The 22,492-nt window shown below is 56.4% G+C and overlaps 1 protein-coding gene across 1 annotated transcript in view; it reads right to left on the reverse strand.

The window, feature by feature from the left end:
* LOC115385673 (rho GTPase-activating protein 12-like) overlaps nt 1-22,202 on the reverse strand; it is a 58,548-nt gene extending 36,346 nt beyond the window's left edge. The window contains 3 exon segments of the mRNA XM_030087748.1: nt 16,718-16,800; nt 16,803-17,451; nt 22,032-22,202. Coding sequence (XP_029943608.1) covers nt 16,718-16,800; nt 16,803-17,373 — 654 coding nt within the window. The 5' untranslated portion in view covers nt 17,374-17,451; nt 22,032-22,202.
* Nucleotides 22,203-22,492: the final 290 nt, after the last annotated feature.

Here is a 22,492-nt window from a genome sequence, read left to right on the forward strand (position 1 = left end):
ACATCCAGAACTGCAGCACCGACTGACCTGCTGACCTGCTGACCTGCCGACCTGCTGACCTGCTGACCTGCCGACCTGCTGACCTGCTGACCTGCTGACCTGCCGACCTGCTGACCTGTTGACCTGCCGACCTGCTGACCTGCTGACCTGCCGACCTGTTGACCTGCTGACCTGCTGACCTGCCGACCTGCTGACCTGCCGACCTGCTGACCTGCTGACCTGCCAGTGTTAATTTTGTCAATGAAAACTTAAACGAAAACTATTCGTTGACGACCCTTTATTCCGTGACTAATTTGTGACGAGAACGTAAATTTAATAAGTGATGAAAACAAAAACTAAAACAAAATCTCTGAACATCATGAACTGACCAGTAAAAATGTGACGAAAAAGCTGCCGCTGGCCGCCGGACGAGCTGGGTGACAACCGTCCTCACGCCGGGCTCACCGGCTCCGGTCCGGTCCGGTCCGGCTCCGGTCCGGCTCCGGTCCGGCTCCGGTCCGGCTCCGGTCCAGCTCCGGTTCAGCTCCGGTTCAGCTCCGGTCCGGCCCGGCTCCGGTCCGGCTCCGGTCCGGCTCCGGTACGGAGACGCAGCACCGCAGCAGCACTGTATTTTGCTGTGTTTCTCTTCTTCTTCTTCTGTGATGTTTTACGGCAGCTTGCATCCCGTTGGCTGCATTACCGCCACCTGCTGGTCATTGTGATTGGAGCTTTTTTCTTGCAGGCTGTCATTTGTTGTAAGAATTTACAGAAAAAAATCTGAAGTTCATATATGTAATTTTTTTCCAACAAGCCATAGATCTTCATATTTATGATACAAGAGTTATATGATACATTCTAAGTTTGAATATCTAAACATAATTAAAGATCTGCTCACAGTGGAGTTTTTACAACGGCGACACGGATCCTTCTGCACTTCTGCTGCTGTGGTTTTATGTTGTGTTGTTTTTATGTGTGTGTTGATGAAGCACTTTGCACTGTGCCCAAGACAAATTCCTACTGGGACAATAAAGTTTTCTATCTATCTAATTTACTACAGTACAACAAAACTGTCAAATTTCATCAAGACTAAAATTAAGACTAAAACTAAAACTTATTTCCACAGACTAAATTTTAACTAAAACAAAACAAAACTAAGAAACTAAAACGTGATTTTAACTAAATCAAGTCTTTGGTGAGGGACTAAGACTAAAATGAAATGAAAAATTCATGTCAAAATTAACACTGTGACCTGCTGACCTGCGCCTCACATTCCAGGGCTGGACATTCTAAATGGCCCGGTGGCCCGGTGGCCCGGTGGTCCGGTGGCCCGGTGACCCGGTGGCCCGGTGGCCCGGTGGCCCGGTGGCCCGGTGGCCCGGTGGCCCGGTGGCCCGGGAGCGCTTTCCAAACCGTCCGGCCGGTAGATTGCGCAATGCGGGCCAGCGAAAAATAATGCCTTGAAAATAAATAAATAAATCATTCCACATTAATTCCCAATGGGACTGTGAATAAAACGTAGCGTTACGTGATTCCTATCAAAGACGAGGTTTTGTTCCTGCTGTGCGCAGCAGCGCCGCTCGCTCCCGTGGCACGTGAACGCGCGTCACTCGCTCGCCTCGCGTTCACAGTCAGCGGTGCATCGCAGGAGGAGGAGAGCAGGAGAAGACACAAGTTCCACCTTATAACGATAAAAAAATGTTATTCCGGGGCACCCGGACAACGGCCAGGAAAAAATAATAATTATAATAATAACAGCGCCGCTCGCGGTTAATTCGCAGTTGCGCTCAATTGATTGAGCTACGAGTGAGCACCGTACCTCAGGATCCACCGGCCCGCCGGGCCAGCAGTACAACTCCCTGAATGTCTGACCAGACTCCCTGCGATCTGACCGCCGCCTGTGAAAATCCACAACAAAACACTGATCTTCCAATGTGGCACAGGAAGTCTTCGTACAGGTTCTACTGAGAACAGTACACTGAAGTATCGGTATCGGTATCAGCGCCTGGTTCCTGTAACCCTCCATGTTTCCTCCTCTGCTGCTCTCCGTGTCGACAGGATGATCCCAGGGTCAAACCAGGGTTCTGCAAAGGTCAGCAACCCTGGCATCCAGCAGAGCCCTGACATCCAGCAGAGCCCTGGCATCCAGCCTCAGTGGAACCTGGAGTGGGTTCTCCTGGTCCAGCTGGATGGTACCATCAGCAGCACACGGTGAGACCAGCGTTTGAACTCTGCTCCAGTCCAACGGAACCTGAGAGGAGAACCGGTGTGGGACCTGAGAGGAGAACCGGTGTGGGACCTGAGAGGAGAACCGGTGTGGGACCTGAGAGGAGAACCGGTGTGGGACCTGAGAGGAGAACCGGGGTGGGACCTGAGAGGAGAACCGGTGTGGGACCTGAGAGGAGAACCGGTGTGGGACCTGAGAGGAGAACCGGTGTGGGACCTGAGAGGAGAACCGGTGTGGGACCTGAGAGCGGTTCTCCGTTCTCTGCAGGACAGTTCGCCTCTGATGTAACCTCTGAACACGCTGAGCTTCCAGCGCTGAAACGCCGCCGTCTTCCTCTCAGAACCCACAGAACAGGAAGCCGAAGAGGAACCAGATCTGACACAACAGGAAGCTGCAGGAGAACCTCAGAGTTCCCCTTCAGACCAGGACCGAGTCTCGGGTCAACCACGACCGCCCCCACCGAGAAGAGAACCGTTCTGTTTCACCTGACCCGGAGAACCGGATCCCGATGCTCCGCAGAACCGGAGGAGAACCGGAGGAGAACCGGAGGAGAACCGGAGGAGAACCGGATCCAGGGCCCTGTCCAGGCGCCAGAGCAGAACTACTAGCTACTGTCAGCATGGAGCCCGGGACTGGGACCAGGTCCAGGATCAGGACCAGGACCAGGTCCAGGAGCAGGACCAGACAGACAGACAGAGACACACACACACACACACACACACACCCCTCCTTACATAATGGGTTGTGTAATTGAATCAGATGAAGCGGGGTAAAGGCAGCCTGGTCGTCATGGCGACACGCAGCCAATCAGGCGCTGTGACCGGGGTGATTGAAGCCAGGTGGCCTGGGGGGGGCGGGGGAGGGGTGGGGGCAGGGCGAGCTCCGGGACGACGCATCAATCTGCCCCCCCCCCCCCAGAACGGCGAGACGCAGCTGACACTTCCTGCATCCTGTCAACATCCGGCGCCACCCCTCTGCACACAGTGCTCCAGGGTGGAGGTGGGGGGGTGGAGGGGGTGGGGGGGTGGAGGGGGTGGAGGAGGTGGAGGAGGTGTCCGTATGACCACATTAACCTAGATTTCTGCATGGCTGGACAGAGTCGGACCGCGTTCGCCGCTCGCCCATCAGCAGCACATCTGTGGCATTTCACACACACACACACACACACACACGCACAGTCTTGTATTTCTATCCTTGTGGGGACCGTCCATTGACTCCCATTCATGTCTAGCCCCTAACCCTGACCCTTACCCTAACCCTAACCCACACCACAACAAAGCCTAACCCTAAAGAAATGTTTTTGCACTTTTACTTTTTTCAGTAACAACAACATGGTCAAGAAAACACTGTTTCTCCTACTTAGGACCGGAAAAAGGTCCCCACAAGGCACGTCGTTTCACGTTTTGCTATCCTTGTGGGGACATTTGGCCCCGACAAGGATAGAAATACAAGAACGCGCACACACACACACACACACACACACACACACACACACACACACACACACACACACACACACACACACACACACACACACACACACACACACACACACACACACACACACACACACAGTTGAGACAACACGGATCAGAGTCCCGCCGCCTCACGGCCACCGAGGCGATTAACCTCCGGCGCCGCGGCCAAATGTCGGCCGCCGTCTGCTGGGAGGCGTCCCGGAGTCTGAGCAGACGGCGGAGCAGCGGCTTCACTCCAACACACACCTGGACACGGCGGGGGAGCGGGGGGGGGCACTGGGTCCTCTACCAGTGGCGGCTGGTGCACTTTTCTTTAGGGGGGGCGATCACGCCAAAATAGGCAGATGCCAAAAACAGGGTTTCTGTCGATTTTAATGAATTAAAGAGTTTTAAAACATTTTGAATTTAAGAAAGATGCAAAGTCAGAAGGAAAATTGTAGTCAGAGTTTCTTTCAAACAAACCTAATTTATGGCCAAAAAACAACCCTGAACAACCAAGATAAAAAAGCAAACATGCATTTAAGATTTAAACCATTGTATTTACATAAATTACAAGTGCAAGAAGCAACAATACTCTTGTATTACTACTTTTTGTACATAAAGTTTGCCCTTCTGTCCTTGAGAGAAGCAAATTTCTCAGTGATGATAAACTATTGTATGATTTAAATGTGTTAATTTTATGTCAACAATGCAAATGAACATAGAACCTCTATAAACGTAGACTACTATTTTCTGGAGGGCCTACTGTAAGATGTGTCTCACAATATAGCAGTGTTAAAAACATTGTGTGCACACCATTTACAATATTGAGTTCACCTCTGTCGCTCCTCTGAGGATCACCTGGACCCAGTGTGCAGCGTTTCTCTGCCAGCTGAGACACCTGCCTCTGTGTTCTTATCTGCATCTCCAATTTATCGTCTCCAACTTCCTGCCTTGATCTGTCTGTCGGCTACATGTCAGCGCCTGGCATGGCGGGAGGGTGGTGGTACGAAAACAATCCCTTTGTATTCAGCTGTGAGCCATGAAATGTGCGCCCAGATCGCCCGTGTCTTGTATTGAAGAGGAGCGACTGCACATGTCCAACTTTCAACCAGAGGCCAAAGATTTCTGCGCCCCAGAGCGGAAACCGGATCTACGTCACTGATCGGACGACACGGATGAACGAAACAGCCTAATTCATCATCACTCCCTGTATAGTTTTTATTATGCTCATAGAAAAATAGATAAACATTCACTCCATAATAATTGTAATTTATTATTTAATTTTTTTATATATTTTTTTTTAGTATGAGTGATAATGAAGTGAGTGGTGAGTGACGAGTGGGGGGGGCGGCGCCCCTCAAGGACGAGGAGACTGTTGATCCGCTCTGCTGATTCAGAACCAGACTGACGGGAGTCGAAACGGAGGCCGTGGCGAGCCGGCGTCCAATACGGAGGGAGAGCCGGGTGTGATGGACTCCGCCCACAAGCGGCGAGACGAAGAGACGCCCGCTTGCTCTGGTTCACCCAGGTATGGATGACACGGCGGCGTTTCCAGATCTGGCTGTTATCACTCCCTCTGAGCGGCGGCGGCACAAAGACGCTCAGCGCTCACACCCCGCACCGGGGGGGGGGGGGGGGGGGGGGCAGCTCAGGGCCGACGCCGCTCAACGCCGCTGAACAATGGAAATGTGGTCCAGGTGACGCCGCAGAAACAAGGCGACCAGGCGGCAGGACTGGCTGTCAACAGAAGTACAGCTGGGCCTCTGGGGGGGGGGGGGGGGGGGGGGGGGGGGGGGGGGGGGTTGGAGGGTCGGGGGGGGATGGAGGCTTAGTGGCATTCCTGCACGGCTAACAGCTGACAGCTAAGCCCCCCAGTTAATGATTAATCCTGCCCTAATGCCTCCACCCTGATTGGTTGGAGCTAATTACCAGGGCCATAAACCCGGAAGCTGAGTGGCTGATGGAGGAGGGCCGGGGGGGGGGGGGGGGGGGGGGGGGGGGGGGGGGCGACAGAATGATCCAGTCACAGACCTGGTCCAGGACCCGTTCACACTGCGTTCCTTCTGAAAACAGGTTTTTGTTTCACATTTAGACAAAGACACCCTGGAAACAACAGGTTGGACTGTCGCTATGGCAACCGTCAGCCTGAAGGAGACGGGCTTCAGTCTCCAGTCCTGAGCTACTCTTCCTCATCCTCAGGGGTTTTTCTTTTTTTTGCATTTCTACAATTCCATATCTACCAACCCTCGACTCAGTGGTTCAGTCCGCATCAGAAAAACATGTGAAAGGAAACCAAACCGCAACTGAGAGGCAGAGTTTCTGCTGTGACGACCGACTGTCTCCAAACTACCACCAGACTACCACCAGACTACCACCCGACTACCACCAGACTACCACCAGACTACCACCAGACTACCACCAGACTACCACCAAACTACCACCCGACTACCACCCGACTACCACCCGACTACCACCAGACTACCACCAGACTACCACCAGACTACCACCAGACTACCACCCGACTACCACCAGACTACCACCCGACTACCACCAGACTACCACCAGACTACCACCAGACTACCACCCGACTACCACCAGACTACCACCAGACTACCACCAGACTACCACCAGACTGCCACCCGACTACCACCCGACTACCACCAGACTACCACCAGACTACCACCAGACTACCACCAGACTACCACCAGACTACCACCCGACTACCACCAGACTACCACCAGACTACCACCAGACTACCACCAGACTGCCACCCGAACTACCACCCGACTACCACCAGACTACCACCAGACTACCACCAGACTACCACCAAACTACCACCAAACTACCACCAGACTACCACCAGACTACCACCCGACTACCACCCGACTACCACCCGACTACCACCCGACTACCACCCGACTACCACCAGACTACCACCCGACTACCACCAGACTACCACCAGACTACCACCAGACTACCACCAGACTGCCACCCGACTACCACCCGACTACCACCAGACTACCACCAGACTACCACCAGACTACCACCAAACTACCACCAAACTACCACCAGACTACCACCAGACTACCACCCGACTACCACCCGACTACCACCAGACTACCACCCGACTACCACCCGACTACCACCAGACTACCACCCGACTACCACCCGACTACCACCAGACTACCACCAGACTACCACCAGACTACCACCCGACTACCACCAGACTACCACCAGACTACCACCAGACAACCACCAGACTACCACCAGACTACCACCAGACCATCCCGGTGTAAAAGCAGGTCTTCTCTCCTGATATCTGCCCCTGCTTTCCTTTCCTGTAGCTCCAGACTGACCTGCTTCTCTTGAGCCTCATTGACTTCCGAATGGATCTGGTCCATCAGACCGGACCGGGTCCATCAGACCGGACCGGGTCCAACAGACTGGACCGGGTTCATCAGACCGGACCGGGTCCAACAGACTGGACCGGGTTCATCAGACCGGACCGGGTCCAACAGACTGGACCGGGTTCATCAGACCGGACCGGGTCCATCAGACCGGACCGGGTCCATCAGACCGGACCGGAGAGAAAACGCTACAAGGCAGCACCAAAATACTCAGGGAGGCTCTGAGCGACACCTCGCCAGACTGGAACCAATTCAGAGACCGGAACCAGAACAGAGACTGGAACCAGTCCAGAGAGCCGGACTCTGAACGGTCCTGCTTCAGGAGGCAGCTGGGGGGGGTTGGAGGCGGGTGGAGCAGGCGGGTGGGGGGGGGGGTCGTCCCTGCAGCTCCCACAGAAAGTAGGACGCTAACATCAAGCAGGGCTCTGAATATTCAGATCAGAGGATAAAAATACCGCCGTCTCTCCGCAGCGTCTTCAGAGGACGGACTGATCAGGTGTCAGGTGGACGGACGGCGTCTCTCCTGGGAATCGAAGGGAACTCTGGCGTCCTGTGAGGACGCAGGGATTTCTGGGACATTCTGACAGGAAGCAGCGACTGTTGCTTCACCGCTCAGGTTTCTACCTCGTATCGCCGTGTTTCAGGATTTTCATCAGACGCCGAGTCTCATGTGAAAAAGATCTGCTTCAGATCAGCTGCTGGAGAGAACGTCACACTCCAGGCCCCGTTTCCACGGCAACCCTGTGCCCGAAACCCCTGCTTCAGCATTTTTACTAAAAACGACTCCAGAGACAAAGACTGGACGAGTCCAGAGACCAGACGAGTCCAGAGACCAGACGAGTCCAGAGACCAGACGAGTCCAGAGACCAGACGAGTCCAGAGACCAGAGGAGTCCAGAGACCGGACGAGTCCAGAGACCGGACGAGTCCAGAGACCAGACGAGTCCAGAGACCAGACGAGTCCAGAGACCAGAGGAGTCCAGAGACCGGACGAGTCCAGAGACCGGTCAAAGTCCGATCCAGCAAACGAGGCTGAACGACTCAGTCTGGCCTCTGAAGGATCAACATCGTCCGATAAACGGACCGTTTCCATGATCTGTTATAAACAGTTTATGACTCATCAAACCAGGACCACAGACCAAAGCGAAGCCAACCGTTGAGCCACATCAGAACCTCCTGGGATCAAAGTGACGGAACGTTCCGTCTCTCCACTAAAGCGCCGGTTCTCCGGCTGCTGGAAACAGTCGGAGGTGTGATAATCAGGCTGTAATCTCGGCATGGGCCGGTATGAGATGCTGACGGTATGATAGCCTGAGGCTAAAATATCACGGTGTCACGGTGTCATGACTGCAGCTCGAACATGTGCACTTTGAATGTCTGTATTTAAAAAAAAACGGAAAAACGTTTAAATTGAACAGTCTTATTTTTTGATTTTCTGTTTTTTCTGTCCTAAAAATAAAAATAAGACAAAGTAAAACATCACATGTGCGTCTCTCTTCCTCGCGTCGTGTTAGCGAGTAATCAGTTATCAATCTTAGCAATAAAGACTGATGAAAGAAAAAAGTTGTAGATAACTTATTTTTTACTGAGGCAGATATGGTAACTAGCATGCTAAGATAAATCCTGAGCGAGCTCGTTACCATATCTGCCTCAGTTAAAATATAAAAAAAGTTACTAAAAGATAGAGATGAAGAAAAGATAAGATGTGGTCGTTACCATATCTGCCTCGGTAACGAGCTCATTTCACTAAAGCCAGACGCTAACACGCTCCTTCATTTCAAGACAGCATTAACTTTTCCTTAAATTTAGCGTACAGCGATGGGTGGTGCTCCGTAGAAACGCCATCACATTCCATGTATCCCTCCTCGGGCTGCCACTGTCCTCAAGCACGTTCTGCACGTCGGGCGACCTTCTTCCTCCAAGCCGTGGCCCAAGTATTCCCCAACAGCCGACTTAGTCCGCTTGGACGGCGGAAAAAGTTGCGGAGGCTCTCCTCCTCCAGCCATCACACAGCCTGCAGAGCTGCAGAGGGGGGGGGGCTTCAGACAGCGAGGGACCTCTGCTTCCTCCCTGATTAGACGTCACAGTAAAAAACGCTCATACTGCAGGAACGGTATGACGGAAGATTTTAGTGGTTTTGAAACCTTGACTTTTTCATACCGTGGTATCCCTTAAAACCGGTAACCGGCCCATGCCTACTGTAATCACCACGGCATCAACGGTGGCCGATTGTTGTGAGGGGGGGCAGGAGGGCGGGGGGGGGCTCTTTTGATGAACTGAGCGGAGACAGCGAGAGACAACAAGGGCTGATGGTACAGAGAGACAAAGAACAGTCAGAGAGGGTGACAATGGCGGGGGAGGGGTGGAGGGAGGGGTGGAGGAGGGGGTGGAGGTGGGGGGTGGAGGAGGGGGTGGAGGAGGTATGAAAGGCTCCTACAGGAGGGAGAAACGTGACAAGAAAAGACAGAAAGCGCCGGAACAATGAAGAAGTGACGACAAGTCGACCTGAAACCTGGTGACTGAGGAGGAGGAGGAGGAAGAGGAGGAGGAAGAGGAGGAGGACGAACAGGACGAGGAGGAAGAGGAGGACGAAGAAGAGGAGGAGGAGGAGGAGGAGGAGGAAGAGGAGGAGGAGGAGGACGATGAGGAGGAGGAGGACGAACAGGACGAGGAGGAAGAGGAGGACGAAGAAGAGGAGGAGGAGGAAGAGGAGGACGAAGAGGAAGAGGAGGAGGACGATGGTGAAGACATGGCCGCTATCAGGAGTGTTGAGTCCCTTGCTGTCGGAGCTCTGTGTTCTCAGAGGAAACGTTCATCTGAAGAGGAAAACACTTCAGCCGATGTACCGATACCGATACCGATACCGATTCCACCTATCAGGTCCGATACCGCCCAGCCTCCCGATACCAGAGTCTCCCAACACGCCATCCGTCCGTCATGAGGACGGCGGCGCTTCAGCCTCCTGAGGCAGGGCCGAGACGGAGACAGGAAGTAGAAGTCCCAAACTCCGTACCTCCACCTCCACCTCCACCTCCACCTCCACCCACTGAGCCACCCTGACCGTACTCACAGCACAGGGTGGAGTCCTGACGGAGGAGAACATGGCCGGACGGAGCAGACGCACGGCGAAGCGAAGGAGCGGCGCCGGGTTAGCGGGGGTCTCAACAGGAGGTCCGAGGACCCGGAGGACAGAGCTCCGCCCCCAACGCAGAGGGAGAGGAGGAGGAGGAGGAGAGGAGGAGGAGGAGGAGAGGAGGAGAGGAGTGGAGGAGGAGAGGAGGAGTGGAGGAGGACAGGAGGCCTCGGCCGACGATTAGAAGGTCTTAGATCTATTCTGAGCTCTGCTGCTCGTCTGAAAATAGAAACTCATTAGCTGAGCGACCTGAAGACCTGGGGGGGGGGGGGGGGGGGGGGGGGGGCGGACTGCTCCACTGGGGGGGTCTTAGTCTCATAGCAGGCTGGGGGTCAGAGGTCATGACCTTCGGGGGAGGTCAAAGAGTCTGTGGTTCACACGCTCGGTTCACAGCGACACTGTTCAGGGTGAATCCAGGAGACGAGGCAGAGAGAGAGAGTGTGTGTGTGTGTGTGTGTGTGTGTGTGTGTGTGTGTGTGTGTGTGTGTGTGTGTGTGTGTGTGTGTGTGTGCGTGAGTGCGTGCGTGCGTGCGTGCGTGCGTGCTCCGGTCCAGACGTGTCTTCAGGCGCTGATCTGATCAGATTAGCCGATCATGATCAGTGATGATGATCACAGCCTGTGGTGACGGAGAAAGTGGAGCAGTGGGCGGAGCTCCGGGTGTGAGTGCGTGTGTGTGTGTGTGTGTGTGTGTGTGTGTGTGTGTGTTCTTGTATTTCTATCCTTGTGGGGCCAAATGTCCCCACAAGGATAGCAAAACGTGGAACGACGTGCCTTGTGGGACCTTTTTCCGGTCCTAAGTAGGAGAAACAGCGTTTTCTTGACCATGTTGTTGTTACTGAAAAAAGTAAAAGGTCAAAAACATTTCTTTAGGGTTAGGCTTTGTTGTGGTGTGGGTTAGGGTTAGGGTAAGGGTCAGGGTTAGGGGCTAGACATGAATGGGAGTCAATGGACGGTCCCCACAAGGATAGAAATACAAGACTGAGTGTGTGTGTGTGTGTGTGTGTACCCTGGGGAGTGGAGACACACACAGACACATGCATTGTGTCTGTGCCGGGGAGGGTCGGAGGTCAGTGGTCCTCCCCTCTCTGAGTCCCCGTCCCCGTCCCCGGTCCCCCGTCTGCCCAGAGAGACGGTCCAGCGGGGAACGTCGGGGAACGTCGGGGAACGTCGGGGAACCGGCCACGGTGAGAGCCGTGGTCTGTCTGGTCTGTCTGGTCTGTCTGGTCTTCATGAAACTGCCGTGAGAACCGGAATGGTTCTACTGTCCGCTCGGCCTGCCGGGGCCAAACCGCTGGCTCCGGACACGGTCCGTTCTCCGGGCCGGGAACCTTCAGCCACGGGGGGGGGGGGGGGCTCCCACCGAGTGCCGCCGACAGGAACCTGAGCACCGGCGGGATCGGGTGGCGGGATCGGGTGGCGGGATCGGGTGGCAGGATCGGGTGGCGTGCCGGCAGTTTGACCCCGGTCCTGGTCCTGGCTGACCCCGGCTGACCCCGGCTGACCCCAGCTGACCCCGGTTGACCCCGGTTGACCCCGGTTGACCCCGGCTGGCTCACCATCTGCTCAGTTTCCCGACCCGAACCGATCGCCGGACCGCGTTCCCCCTTGGAACCGGACAGTGACGGAAACAAACGGGGTCAGTCGTCATCACAGGCGCCTTCCTGACGGAGGTCAGAGGTCATCTGTCCGGGTGCTGGGGGTCGTTCCGTCAGTCCTGGTTCTCCGGTTCTAGACTTCATGTTCTACACGGTTCTGACAGGATTAAAGCAGCGGAGACACGGAGAGCGAGCGCCATAATCATCCCAGCCGTGTTCCAGGGATCGCCGGGTACGAGAGGGGCTTACCGTGCACACACACACACACACACACACACACACACACACACACACACACACACACACACACACACACACACACACACACACACTTACTAGAATGCAATCTTCTTACGTGTGTGGATTAAGGGGGTTGTGTTCAGTCCATTCCTGGGTTACAGCTGGACCCCCCCCCCCCCCCCCCCCTTGCTGGTTGAGTTGCTGGTTGCTGGTTGACTTGCTGGTTGATTTGCTGGTTGAGTTTCTGGGAATGACTATGTTGTACTCAGCACTTTATAAATAAAGCTGAATTGAAGCTGCTGGCGTTGAACCGTCGTCCTCCTCTTGATATTTTGCCAGAATGATTCGGTCCGTCTCGGCCTGCCGTCCTCTCCCGGCTGCTGATTGGCTGCTCAGCTCTGATCTGATTCAGCGCTCGCTGCAGTTCTGCACACCGAGCCATTGTTCGACTCCAGGCCAGTCATCCGTCTCCCAGAGGGGTCGGAGGTCATGTGGTCCGGACCGGGACCTCCTCCCGGCAGAGAGGCTTGTTGTGGGGCCGCCAGCCGACCCGCCGGCTCTCAAGCCTCCATTCATCTGGAAACGAGTGGGCGTTCGCAACCATGGCGACATATTCAGATGAGCCGGCGGCCGCTCCGCCGCCGGCCGGCTGCAGCACGAGCCGAGTCACCGGGAATCAGAGCTTCTGGTGAGCTGACCGAGCGGCCGACAGAGTCCACCGGACCGAGACCGCGGCCTTCAGAGAGAATCGTTACACAGAAGAGAACGTTTTGACTCGTGTCTTCATGCTCCATGTCGTCCACAGGACATCAGTCCATCTCCGCTGGATTAGCTCAGCTGGCTAACAAACAGATGATAATCCCAAATGATCCAGCGAAACAGATCAAATCCAGCCAACATGAACACAAACACGCTTTCTGTGGCTCGCCAATTCCGTCAGTGTTCAGGCAGAACCACGACTCCTGAAACACTGATGACCAAACATCTGGAGGAACACAAGTAAGAACATCTGTTGTGCTGCAGCTCGTCTGTGACGCAGGAGACGAGGCTGAGCGGGGGGTGGGGGGGGTGGGGGGGTCCCGCAGCCTGATCCGGCCTCCCGGGATCCGCTCCAGGTCTCTGAGCTCCCTGTGCTTCCTGGAAACAGTTCACCGGTGAAACGGAGGCAGCAGGAGGGCAGACGGAGGAGAGCTGGAGGCCGGCGGTCTCTGGGCGTCCCGGTGTTCGACTGGCAGGACGCTGCTCCCTCGCTCCCGCCGCCTCTCGCCGTCCACGTCATTCCACCTCATCAGAACCGACCCGGACCGGGTCTCCAGCAGTGGAGGGTAAAACACAATGTGTGGCAACAGGAGCGCTGAAGGGAAAATGTGAACTTCTCCACATAAAAAGAATCAAGAAAATACAATCTGGGACGACCGCAGACTCAACACAACGGATGTACAGTGGACCAGTTACACCAACATAAACCTGAACCAGAACCAAAACTGACCCAACAACACAACGGGTGTAAAGGGCAGAACTGGATCCAGCGGAACCGGAACCGGGGCGTTCTATCACGAGAAGAAAAGCAGCTGAAGAGTCCACATCCTGGAACCATAATAAACGGTCCCGCTCAGATCTGCGTCTTTCACCGTCGTTACGATTGACTGTTTCGGCTGTGAGCTGAAAGTCTGGTCCACTGATCCCAGGTCAGTCCACAAATCCCTGGAATGACCTCTGATGGCTCGTTCAGCCTCCTGGACGTCCGGACCCTCCAGGACGCAGACTGGGCAGATGGATTTGAGCGATTCCAGGTCTGGGTTTGTTCAGGGCCGTGCAGTGTGACGGTCGACCGCGCTCCGGCCTCAAACACTGCGCTGGGTTCTGTCTCGTCCGCTCTGCGAGTCTGAAACCTGAGTTTCCTCAAGGACAGAAAGTTCTTTCAAGACAGCTGATCAAGTCCAGCTGTTCTGGTTCAGGCGTTCTAGCCGGATCGGTGAGAACATGCAAAGACGCACCGACAGCGGGTATCTGGTTCGATGCTGCACATAGCTCAGCTGTTGCACACAGAGCATGAATTGGGTTTAACAGTATTTAGTAAGTACTCCTATCGATGCTCTGCTTGGGCGAGTAGCTGACGGCGGCGCCGCGGCAGCCTCTCCGCCGCAGGATCAGTGTGCAGCTGAAGGGAACGTATCGAGAACACTGATGGAAAACAAACATCGCGTCGGTTCATCTGCTCCTCCTGCAGTCGACTCATTTCAATCGCTAAACGACCTCGAGCAAAACGGTTGCTACATTCCAGCGCCGGCCGATTCGCAGCTCGTCCTCTTGTCTCTTTGTCAGGTAAGTAATTACTGCCACCGGCGGCGTGTGACGGAGACCCTGGACGCCTGGAGAACTCCTCCGCACCGACGCTTCCACCAGGTCCTCCCACACGCTGGCGAGCCGGCTGGACAAACCTCGGCCGGCTCGCCAATATCGCGTTTGATCCGCGGCGGCGCGATAATCCGACGAAAGACAATCTGCTGCACAGAAAGACCGAGAGCAACAAGTCAGAGAGCAGCAGAAACATACGGGAGAAAACACGACCAGAGAACCGACTCGCCCCGACTCTCAACTCCACGGGATTGATTTCTGCCAAACGGCAACTTACTTCAAACCGGAAAAGCTGCACAGAACCTTTCAAAACATTTCTCCACACACCACACGCAGACTTCAGTGAAGACGCCAGACGCCTTCGTCCGGGAGACGTGAGGCATTCTGACAGGATGTGAAGCGACTTGTAGATTGTGGAGTTCTCACTGCGACGTGTATCAGGAGAAGAACCTCAACGTGTCTGATTCAGCTGCGTTCGTCAAGCTAGCGCTGAATCAGGCAAACACTGGACTTCTGATGGATGTCAAATCAAAAGCCTGATTTCAGTTACTATCCCTAAACACAGCCGTACGTTAGCTTCCTGAATGTTGACTTCAAACTAAATGAACTCTTCGCACTGTCGTTCACAAACCACATCTGTGTTGGAAAGTGTGTCGAGGAGCCTCGTTTTATCAAGACCGGACTCAGAATCCAATCACACGAAATGTTAAAGGAGGACACCAATATTAGGACATGGAACACCCGCTAATGATGGCCATGATCCGCAAACTTCAACTTTCTATCGATGCAGTGACGTCAGACCGGATCGCAGACCGGCCTGGAACAGGAACGGTTCCCTCATGGAGCCCAGACTGGTCTGGAACAGGAACCCTCGGGGGACCGCCGTCTTCAGAAGCGTTCCAGTTTGAGCCGTCCGCTCGTCCAGAGCGGGAAAATAACCGGCGGCTGTCTGGAAGGCTCCGGACGCAGCCGGCACCGCTTACGTAACGGTGACCGGAGAGCCCGGCGCCTCGGGCGCTGTCACCCGTATGCAAACAAGGAGCCGGAAGGTGGGGGGGGGGGGGGGGGGGGGGCTATATCCGTCCACCGCAGGAACACCCTCACGTGCACAAACAGCAGCTGGTCTCAAGGTGAAAGGCGGCCGGCGGTGGGGCGGCGTTCAGGATGTCCGTTTCCACAACAATCAGACTGAATACTTGAGTCAGTCACTGAATCAATCCCATCATGCTTTGCAGTCAGTGTCAAACAGGAATCAACCAGCAGACTATGATCAGACCAAAACCTGAAAGAGCAATCAGACCGATCTGATCAGACTGGAGCGTTTACATGGAGCTGATCCAGTCCGATTCGTCCTGGACCAGGAGAAAGTGTGTGTTCTCCACAGACAGGTGAGAGGAGGAGGAACAGGAAGCCGTCCAGACAGAGCGGAACACTGAAGGAGAAGAGAAACTGACGGCCAGACCGACGGAGAGGAGGAGAAGAAGAAGAAGAAGAAGAAGAAGAAGGTCGGCGAGCAGAAACTCGACGGTTTGACGGAGCTCCATGTTAGATTAGCCAACGCTCCGACTGCCGGCTTCCAGAGGGAAACACACTGATCTGCTCCCTCACTGTGTGTGTGTGTGTGTGTGTGTGTGTGTGTGTGTGTGTGTGTGTGTGTGTGTGTGTAGGCGCTGGAGCAGGAATGTGAAGTATGCGCTGGAAAACAAGCGGGGCCTCCTTTTCAGCCGGTCCTGCTGTGGAGGAAGGTGGAGGAAGGTGGAGGAGGACGGCGAACCGTCCCAGGTTAGACGGGAGACGGTTCAACCACCTGCAGCAGAGCCGGATGTGAGAACGTGGAACGTTCCGGTAGGACGAGAACCAGTAGCTACACCGAACCGGGTACCGGGAGGCCTGACTGGTCCTGTAAACCACAGGCGGAGGTGAGAGGCGTTCCCATGAGCCTCCTCCATCAGCCTGACTGAACGCTACGTCACCTCCGTCAGCAGTACCATGGCACAGTGCATGATGGGAACAATACAGTGATTCTGTCTCTGGTGGACTGGAGACACGGCGCCGGACAATAATGAGGCGGTTCAGGAGGAGGAGGAGGAGGAAGAGGAGGAAGAGGAGGAAGAGGAAGAGGAGGAGGAGGAGGAAGAGGAGGAGGAAGAGGAGGAGGGAGGGAGGAAGGTGGTGGAGGGGGGCGGGCTGCCATCACCATGGAACACAGAGCACGGGTTTGAACCGGGAACCTTCAGTCGCGCTCGCCCCGCCCGGACTCAGCCGACGGCCCGGACCGCCGCCGGGGCGCCGCTCCTCGGTTTCCACGGCGACGGACTGACCTGCATGTGCTCGGTGGAGCTGCTGCTCAGCTCGTCTCCGGACTCCGAGTCGTTGCGCCGCGTGTCGGGCCGGTCCGCCGGCGCCCGTCGCCGTCCGGACCCTTGGCGCGGTCGTCTCCCGGCGGCGGCGGCGAGTCGGGCCGCGTGCGGGGCGGCGTGGCGCCGTTGCCGTGGTGATGGTTGTTGTTGTTGTGGAGCAGGACCAGCTCGGCCACCAGCCTGCAGTGGTGCGGGCTGCCCAGGTTCTGGTTGGCGTCCCTGGACAGCGCCGGCGGCGTGACGCGGTCGGACGACGGCGACGGCGTGGAGGACGGCGACGGGCGGCCGAAGCTGCTCAGCTCCACCGCGGGCCGGTTCAGGTTCTCGTCGGACGCCCGGCGGATGTCCAGCACGGTGGGCTTGGCCCTCAGGGCGGGCTTCTGGGGGGGCAGCAGGGCGCGGCGCACCTCCCTCACGTACTGCGCCGGCACGTAGAACGGCTTGGCGCCGCCGTCCCGCCGCACCTGCCACCAGTCCTCGTTGGTCTTCTTCAGCAGCAGGTAGCACTCCCCCTGGTGGATGCTCACCGTCCTGTCCTTGGCCTTGTACTCGTAGTCGTACTCCACCTCCACGTAGGCCTGGCCCGGCGGCACGGGCGGCGCCTCCCTGTCGGCCATGACGGCGCCGCCGCCGGAACGCGACCTCGGCTGCTCAGCGACCCGGAACCGCAGGAGTCCTCATGTCCGACGGCAGAACTGCAACACGGGACACACAAGACAAGGTTCCTTTAGGAGGGTCAACTGCTGGCTCCAGGACCAACACCGATACCGATACCCGTCTGCACTCATGTATGACCACATGTGTGAATGTGTGTGTGAACGGGTGAATGTGACTGGCAGTGGGGGAGGAGCACTTCACACTGTATCAGTGAAATTCATCCACCTGGAGAACGAGTCCTGACGCAGATCTGGACTCCAGACCGCTGAAATAAGAACCAGCAGCAGAACCAAGGCGGGTCCACCAGGTTCTGCTGTTTCAGAACACAGAACCATCAGAACGTTCTGAGAACATCGAACTGACAGAAACGGCGAGAACACAGTGAAGCTGGTATTTCCAGAGGCGGAGCGGTTCTGGACTGGGATCTCAGAGCGACCCTCCTTCGGGGTCACGGGCCAGATTTTTAAAAACCTGGAGATCGGAGCCGTTCCGTCTTCGTTTCGTTTGGTTCCTTCAGTTCAGGTTCAGGTCCGTTTCCATGGCGACACTTCCAGTGAAAACAAAAATGTTTTTTCTGTTTTCATTTCTGAAAAGTTTCACGTTTTACAGGAGAACCAGTGACTGCTGCCGTGGTGCTCTTGAGCAGGACCCGACAGGGAGACCGAGTCTGAGCGTTTACATGGCGATGGAGTCAGAGCGTTTTTGAAAACTCCCACTTTGAGAATCATTTTCAAGAAGTTGTGTTTTCAGTGTCTCTGAGCGCCGTTGTCATGGAAACGAGGCCAGCATGGCCCCCGGACAAACCCCGCCCACTGGCGTAGCTCGATGCTCCAGCTCAGTGGCTACTGAGCTCTCGTCAGCACTAGCTAGCTCTCGTTAGCTCTAGTTAGCATTAGTGAGCACTAGTTAGCAGCCCCCCACAGCTTGACTCCTCCCTCCCGTCTGAAACCACAGCATTTGACACTGATGGATCCGGTAACTGATCCGGCCGCGGAGGGAATCTGATCGGCACAGCGGCGGCTCCCTGGCGGTCCTGGACTCCTGCTGGGTTCCAGACTCCCAGGTCAACTCAGATCCATCCCCGGGGAGTGAGGGGGAAACATGGACCCCCGCCAACACGCACGCACGCACACGCATGCACGCACACGCACACACACACACACCCATATCAGATTCTCCTCGCTCCCTGAAATAGCCGCCGCTGCCGACATGACATCCTGGAAGAGGAGGCGGCAGGAGCAGGTGCTTTTAGTGCGGTGTGAGAACACAACACACACACACACACACACACACACACACACATACACACATACACACACATACACACACACATACACACACATACACACACATACACACACATACACACACACACCCAGAATAGATTGGCGGCGGCGGCTGGGGGCCGTCTGGGCCTCCATGGCGGTCTCAGCTTCAGCAGGGTGAAACGGTCCAGAGCAGAACCTGAACCACGTGAGTTCAGGATCTGAGGTTCTCCTGAAGGTTCTCCTCATGGAGGAACACCTGATCCTGTCCGCTCGAGAACCCTCAGATCCGTGTGACACTCTGGAAACCGTCGCTCATTAACGCCATTCCACCAAAACTGTTCAATCCAGAACCTCAGAACCGGAACGGAACCAGAACTTGTTTCAACACGTTTCCCAACTTCGATCCACTGGAACTCAGAACAGGAACCAGAAGGAAATCAGTATCAGACCAGTTCTGCTCCTCGGACCGACACCGCCGAGAGCTCGGGTGCTGTAGTGTTCCTGAAGACCGGATCCGGGGGGTCAGACCACGTCCTCGTCTGTCCGGGGAGGAGACAAGTCCTCCTGGACCGGGTCCACTGGACCTGGAGTCTGGACCAGGTCCAGTCTCAGCTGTCGCTTTGATTGGAGTCACTACATGAAGAAAGACCGACGGTCCGACGGGTTCTGGTCCACATGTTTCCACATGGTTCTCATGTCAGAGCAGTCATGTGCCTGAAGAACGCTGGAGTTCTGGAGCGCCGGTCCGAACCAGAGTCTCAGGTCCAGACCTGGGAAAACGCTGACTCAGCAATTCTGTCTTCATAAACAGAAACACTGAAACGTCACAGCTGGACTCTCTGATGACCCAGACTATGGACCAGGACCAGGACCAGGACCAGGACCAGGGCCAGGAGAACATGAAGGAACCAGGACCAGGACCAGGGCCAGGGCCAGAAGAACATGAAGGAACCAGGACCAGGACCAGGGCCAGGGCCAGGAGAACATGAAGGAACCAGGACCAGGACCAGGGCCAGGGCCAGAAGAACATGAAGGAACCAGGACCAGGACCAGGACCAGGGCCAGGGCCAGGGCCAGAAGAACATGAAGGAACCAGGACCAGCGTTTCTGTCATCTACAAGCAGAACGTTGGGTTTTCATCTGTTTCCATGACGACGGAGTTGTAACGCTCCACCTCAGGAGCCGTTTTTAAAAAGTTGCACTTCCAGTGGCTGAGAGGTCCGTTGCCGTGGAAACGGAGCCCAACAGAAGTCCTGCGTTTTCAGCTGAAACAGTTGCCCCTCAGAACCCGGAGAGAGAAGGAACCGGGCCGCTCTGATGGCGCTCTGGAGGAACCGTCCAGTTAGAGTCCGTGATCAGGATGGAGCTCAGGAGGGATCAGGACCGGATCAGGACCGGATCAGGACCGGATCAGGCCTCCTCCTCACCAGGCCCGGCAGACTGAGCTGCTCCTCTCACAGTGGGGGGGCGTCTGCAGATTAAAGCTCAGCTCCAAAGAAAAGTGTCGATTCATCAGACCTGGAATCCCCAGAGCTGTGGTGTCCAAGCTGTGGTTCCCTCTGGGGGCGGGGGGCGCTCCTGGACCTGAATGAGGAACCCGGACTCATCCAGGTCGATCCGACGTAGCTCCGCCCCTCGAGTGGGGTTAATAAAGTTCAACTCCAATCAGGGGTTAGGGTTCAGGAGCGGGAGCCTGAGGTCACGGGGCGGGTGGGGGGTGGAGGCTGAGGTCACGGGGTGGGTGGGGGGTGGAGGCTGAGGGTTAGGGGGTGGGGGGTGGGGGTAGGAGTGGGGGGGGTAATAAACATTTGTCTTCATTGTGAATCCTCCTGCTCTTGTCCGCTGGTGAAAGAGGGGCGTGTCCACGGCCTGGCTTCACTGTAATGGTGGTGGTGGTGGGGGGGGGGGGGGGGGGGGGGGGGGTCCACGGTCCATCTAAGGCCCCATCGACTGAGCGACATTGAAAAAAACACTGTTTCAGAAAAACCTTCTGTTTACACGGCGACGTTTTCTGATGTTCGCCTGTGAAGCCGCAGTGAGCCAGCCGGACAGCAGGGGGCGCTGCCGGACAGCAGGGGGCGCTGCCGGACAGCAGGGGGCGCTGCTGGACAACGGGGACGCCGCTGGACAGCAGGGGGCGCTGCCGGACAGCAGGGGGCGCTGCTGGACAACGAGGGCGCTGCCGGACGCTGCTATAAGAAACCAAACACACCTTTCCAGGAAGCGTCTACCGAGACCGCGGCGTTCGTGGTCAGCGTTCTGAGCCTGAGCGTTTCCAGAATGTTCCGTCTTCACTGCTCTGTGGGGAACGTTCCGGCATCGCCTGGAGGAGCGGCGGAACCGACGCCTGACCGAGTATCACCACGAGTCCAGACTGAACCATCGTAGATCTGCCTGGTGGATCTGGGGCTTCAGGACCAGCTGGTTGATCCAGCGGTTCAGGATCAGCTGGTTGATCCAGCGGTTCAGGACCAGCTGGTGGATCCGGGGGTTCAGGACCAGCTGGTGGATCCAGGGGTTCAGGATCAGCTGGTGGATCCAGGGGTTCAGGACCAGCTGGTGGATCCAGGGGTTCAGGATCAGCTGGTGGATCCAGGGGTTCAGGATCAGCTGGTTGATCCGGGGCTTCAGGACCAGACTCCAGCTGATCCCTGCTGGTCTGCAGCGACGGAGGAAACACCTGAATGTGAAGTAAGCACCTTGGGAGTTTGCAGCACCTGCAAACCCCCAACACACACACACACACACACACACACACACACACACACACACACACACACACACACACACACACACACACACACACACACACACACACACACACACACACACACACACACACAGCTGGGCCTGCCCCCCTCCCTCCTCCCAGCTGGACGCCTTTGTCCCCAGCCTCAGAGCAGCACCCACTCCAACAAGTGTGGATGGAGGTGCTTGGCGGGGGGGGGGGGGGGGGGGGGGGGGGGGGGGGGGGGGGGGCAGGGGCAGGGGAGAGGGGTATGCGGGGTAAAAGCTGGAGGGGGGGTCCTCTCCAAAAGCCCCGCTCAGCCCGCAGAGCACAAAGGGGCAGTTTAATCCATCCACAACAAAGAGCCACATCAGCGAGGCTGCAGGAGCGCGGGCCGGCAGGGCGAGGGGGGAGCGGCCGCCGCCGCCGCCGCCGCCCCCGGTCCCGGTCCCGGTCCCCCCTCCGCCGGGGCAGGAGCCACAAGGTGCACCCGCACGTGGATCGCTGAATTGCCCCCTAAGGGCTGAAACCGCACACCTCAGATGCCCCCCGCTGCAGGTTCACGCGGAGCCGCGGCAGCGTGCACGGCTCGTCCCCCGTGAGAGCCGCAGACCGGCCTTACCTCCGAGACACGCTCCGCCGCGGGGCTGCGGGCTGCGGGCTGCGGGCTGCGGGCTGCGGGCTCCGGGCTCCGGGCTCCGGGCTCCGGGCTCCGGCGGGCTTCGCTCCGGGCTGCGGCGCTCCTCCTCTCGGACAGGCAGGGCGGGTTTCCCGGCTCTCTCTGCTGCACCGCTCTCTGTCCGCCGCAGACCTCCAGTCGGCGGGGCTGAGCTCCAGCGGCACCCCGCCTCTCCCGCACCGCCACGCAAAGTGTGCGGTCAGCGCCGCCACTTCCGGTCGGCGCTTTCAAAATAAAACCTGTCTGCGCTTCCCTGACATTCTCTAACAATAATAACAATAATAATAACAATAATAATAATAATAATAATAATAATAATAATAATAGTTGTTGTTGGTGTTGTTGTTATGACGTCAGCCTGCCCTCACAAAATAAAATCAAAGCATAATACATTAAAAATGTGA

This window comes from Salarias fasciatus, unplaced genomic scaffold (genome assembly GCF_902148845.1).
Source record: "Salarias fasciatus unplaced genomic scaffold, fSalaFa1.1, whole genome shotgun sequence".
Taxonomy (NCBI): domain Eukaryota; kingdom Metazoa; phylum Chordata; class Actinopteri; order Blenniiformes; family Blenniidae; genus Salarias; species Salarias fasciatus.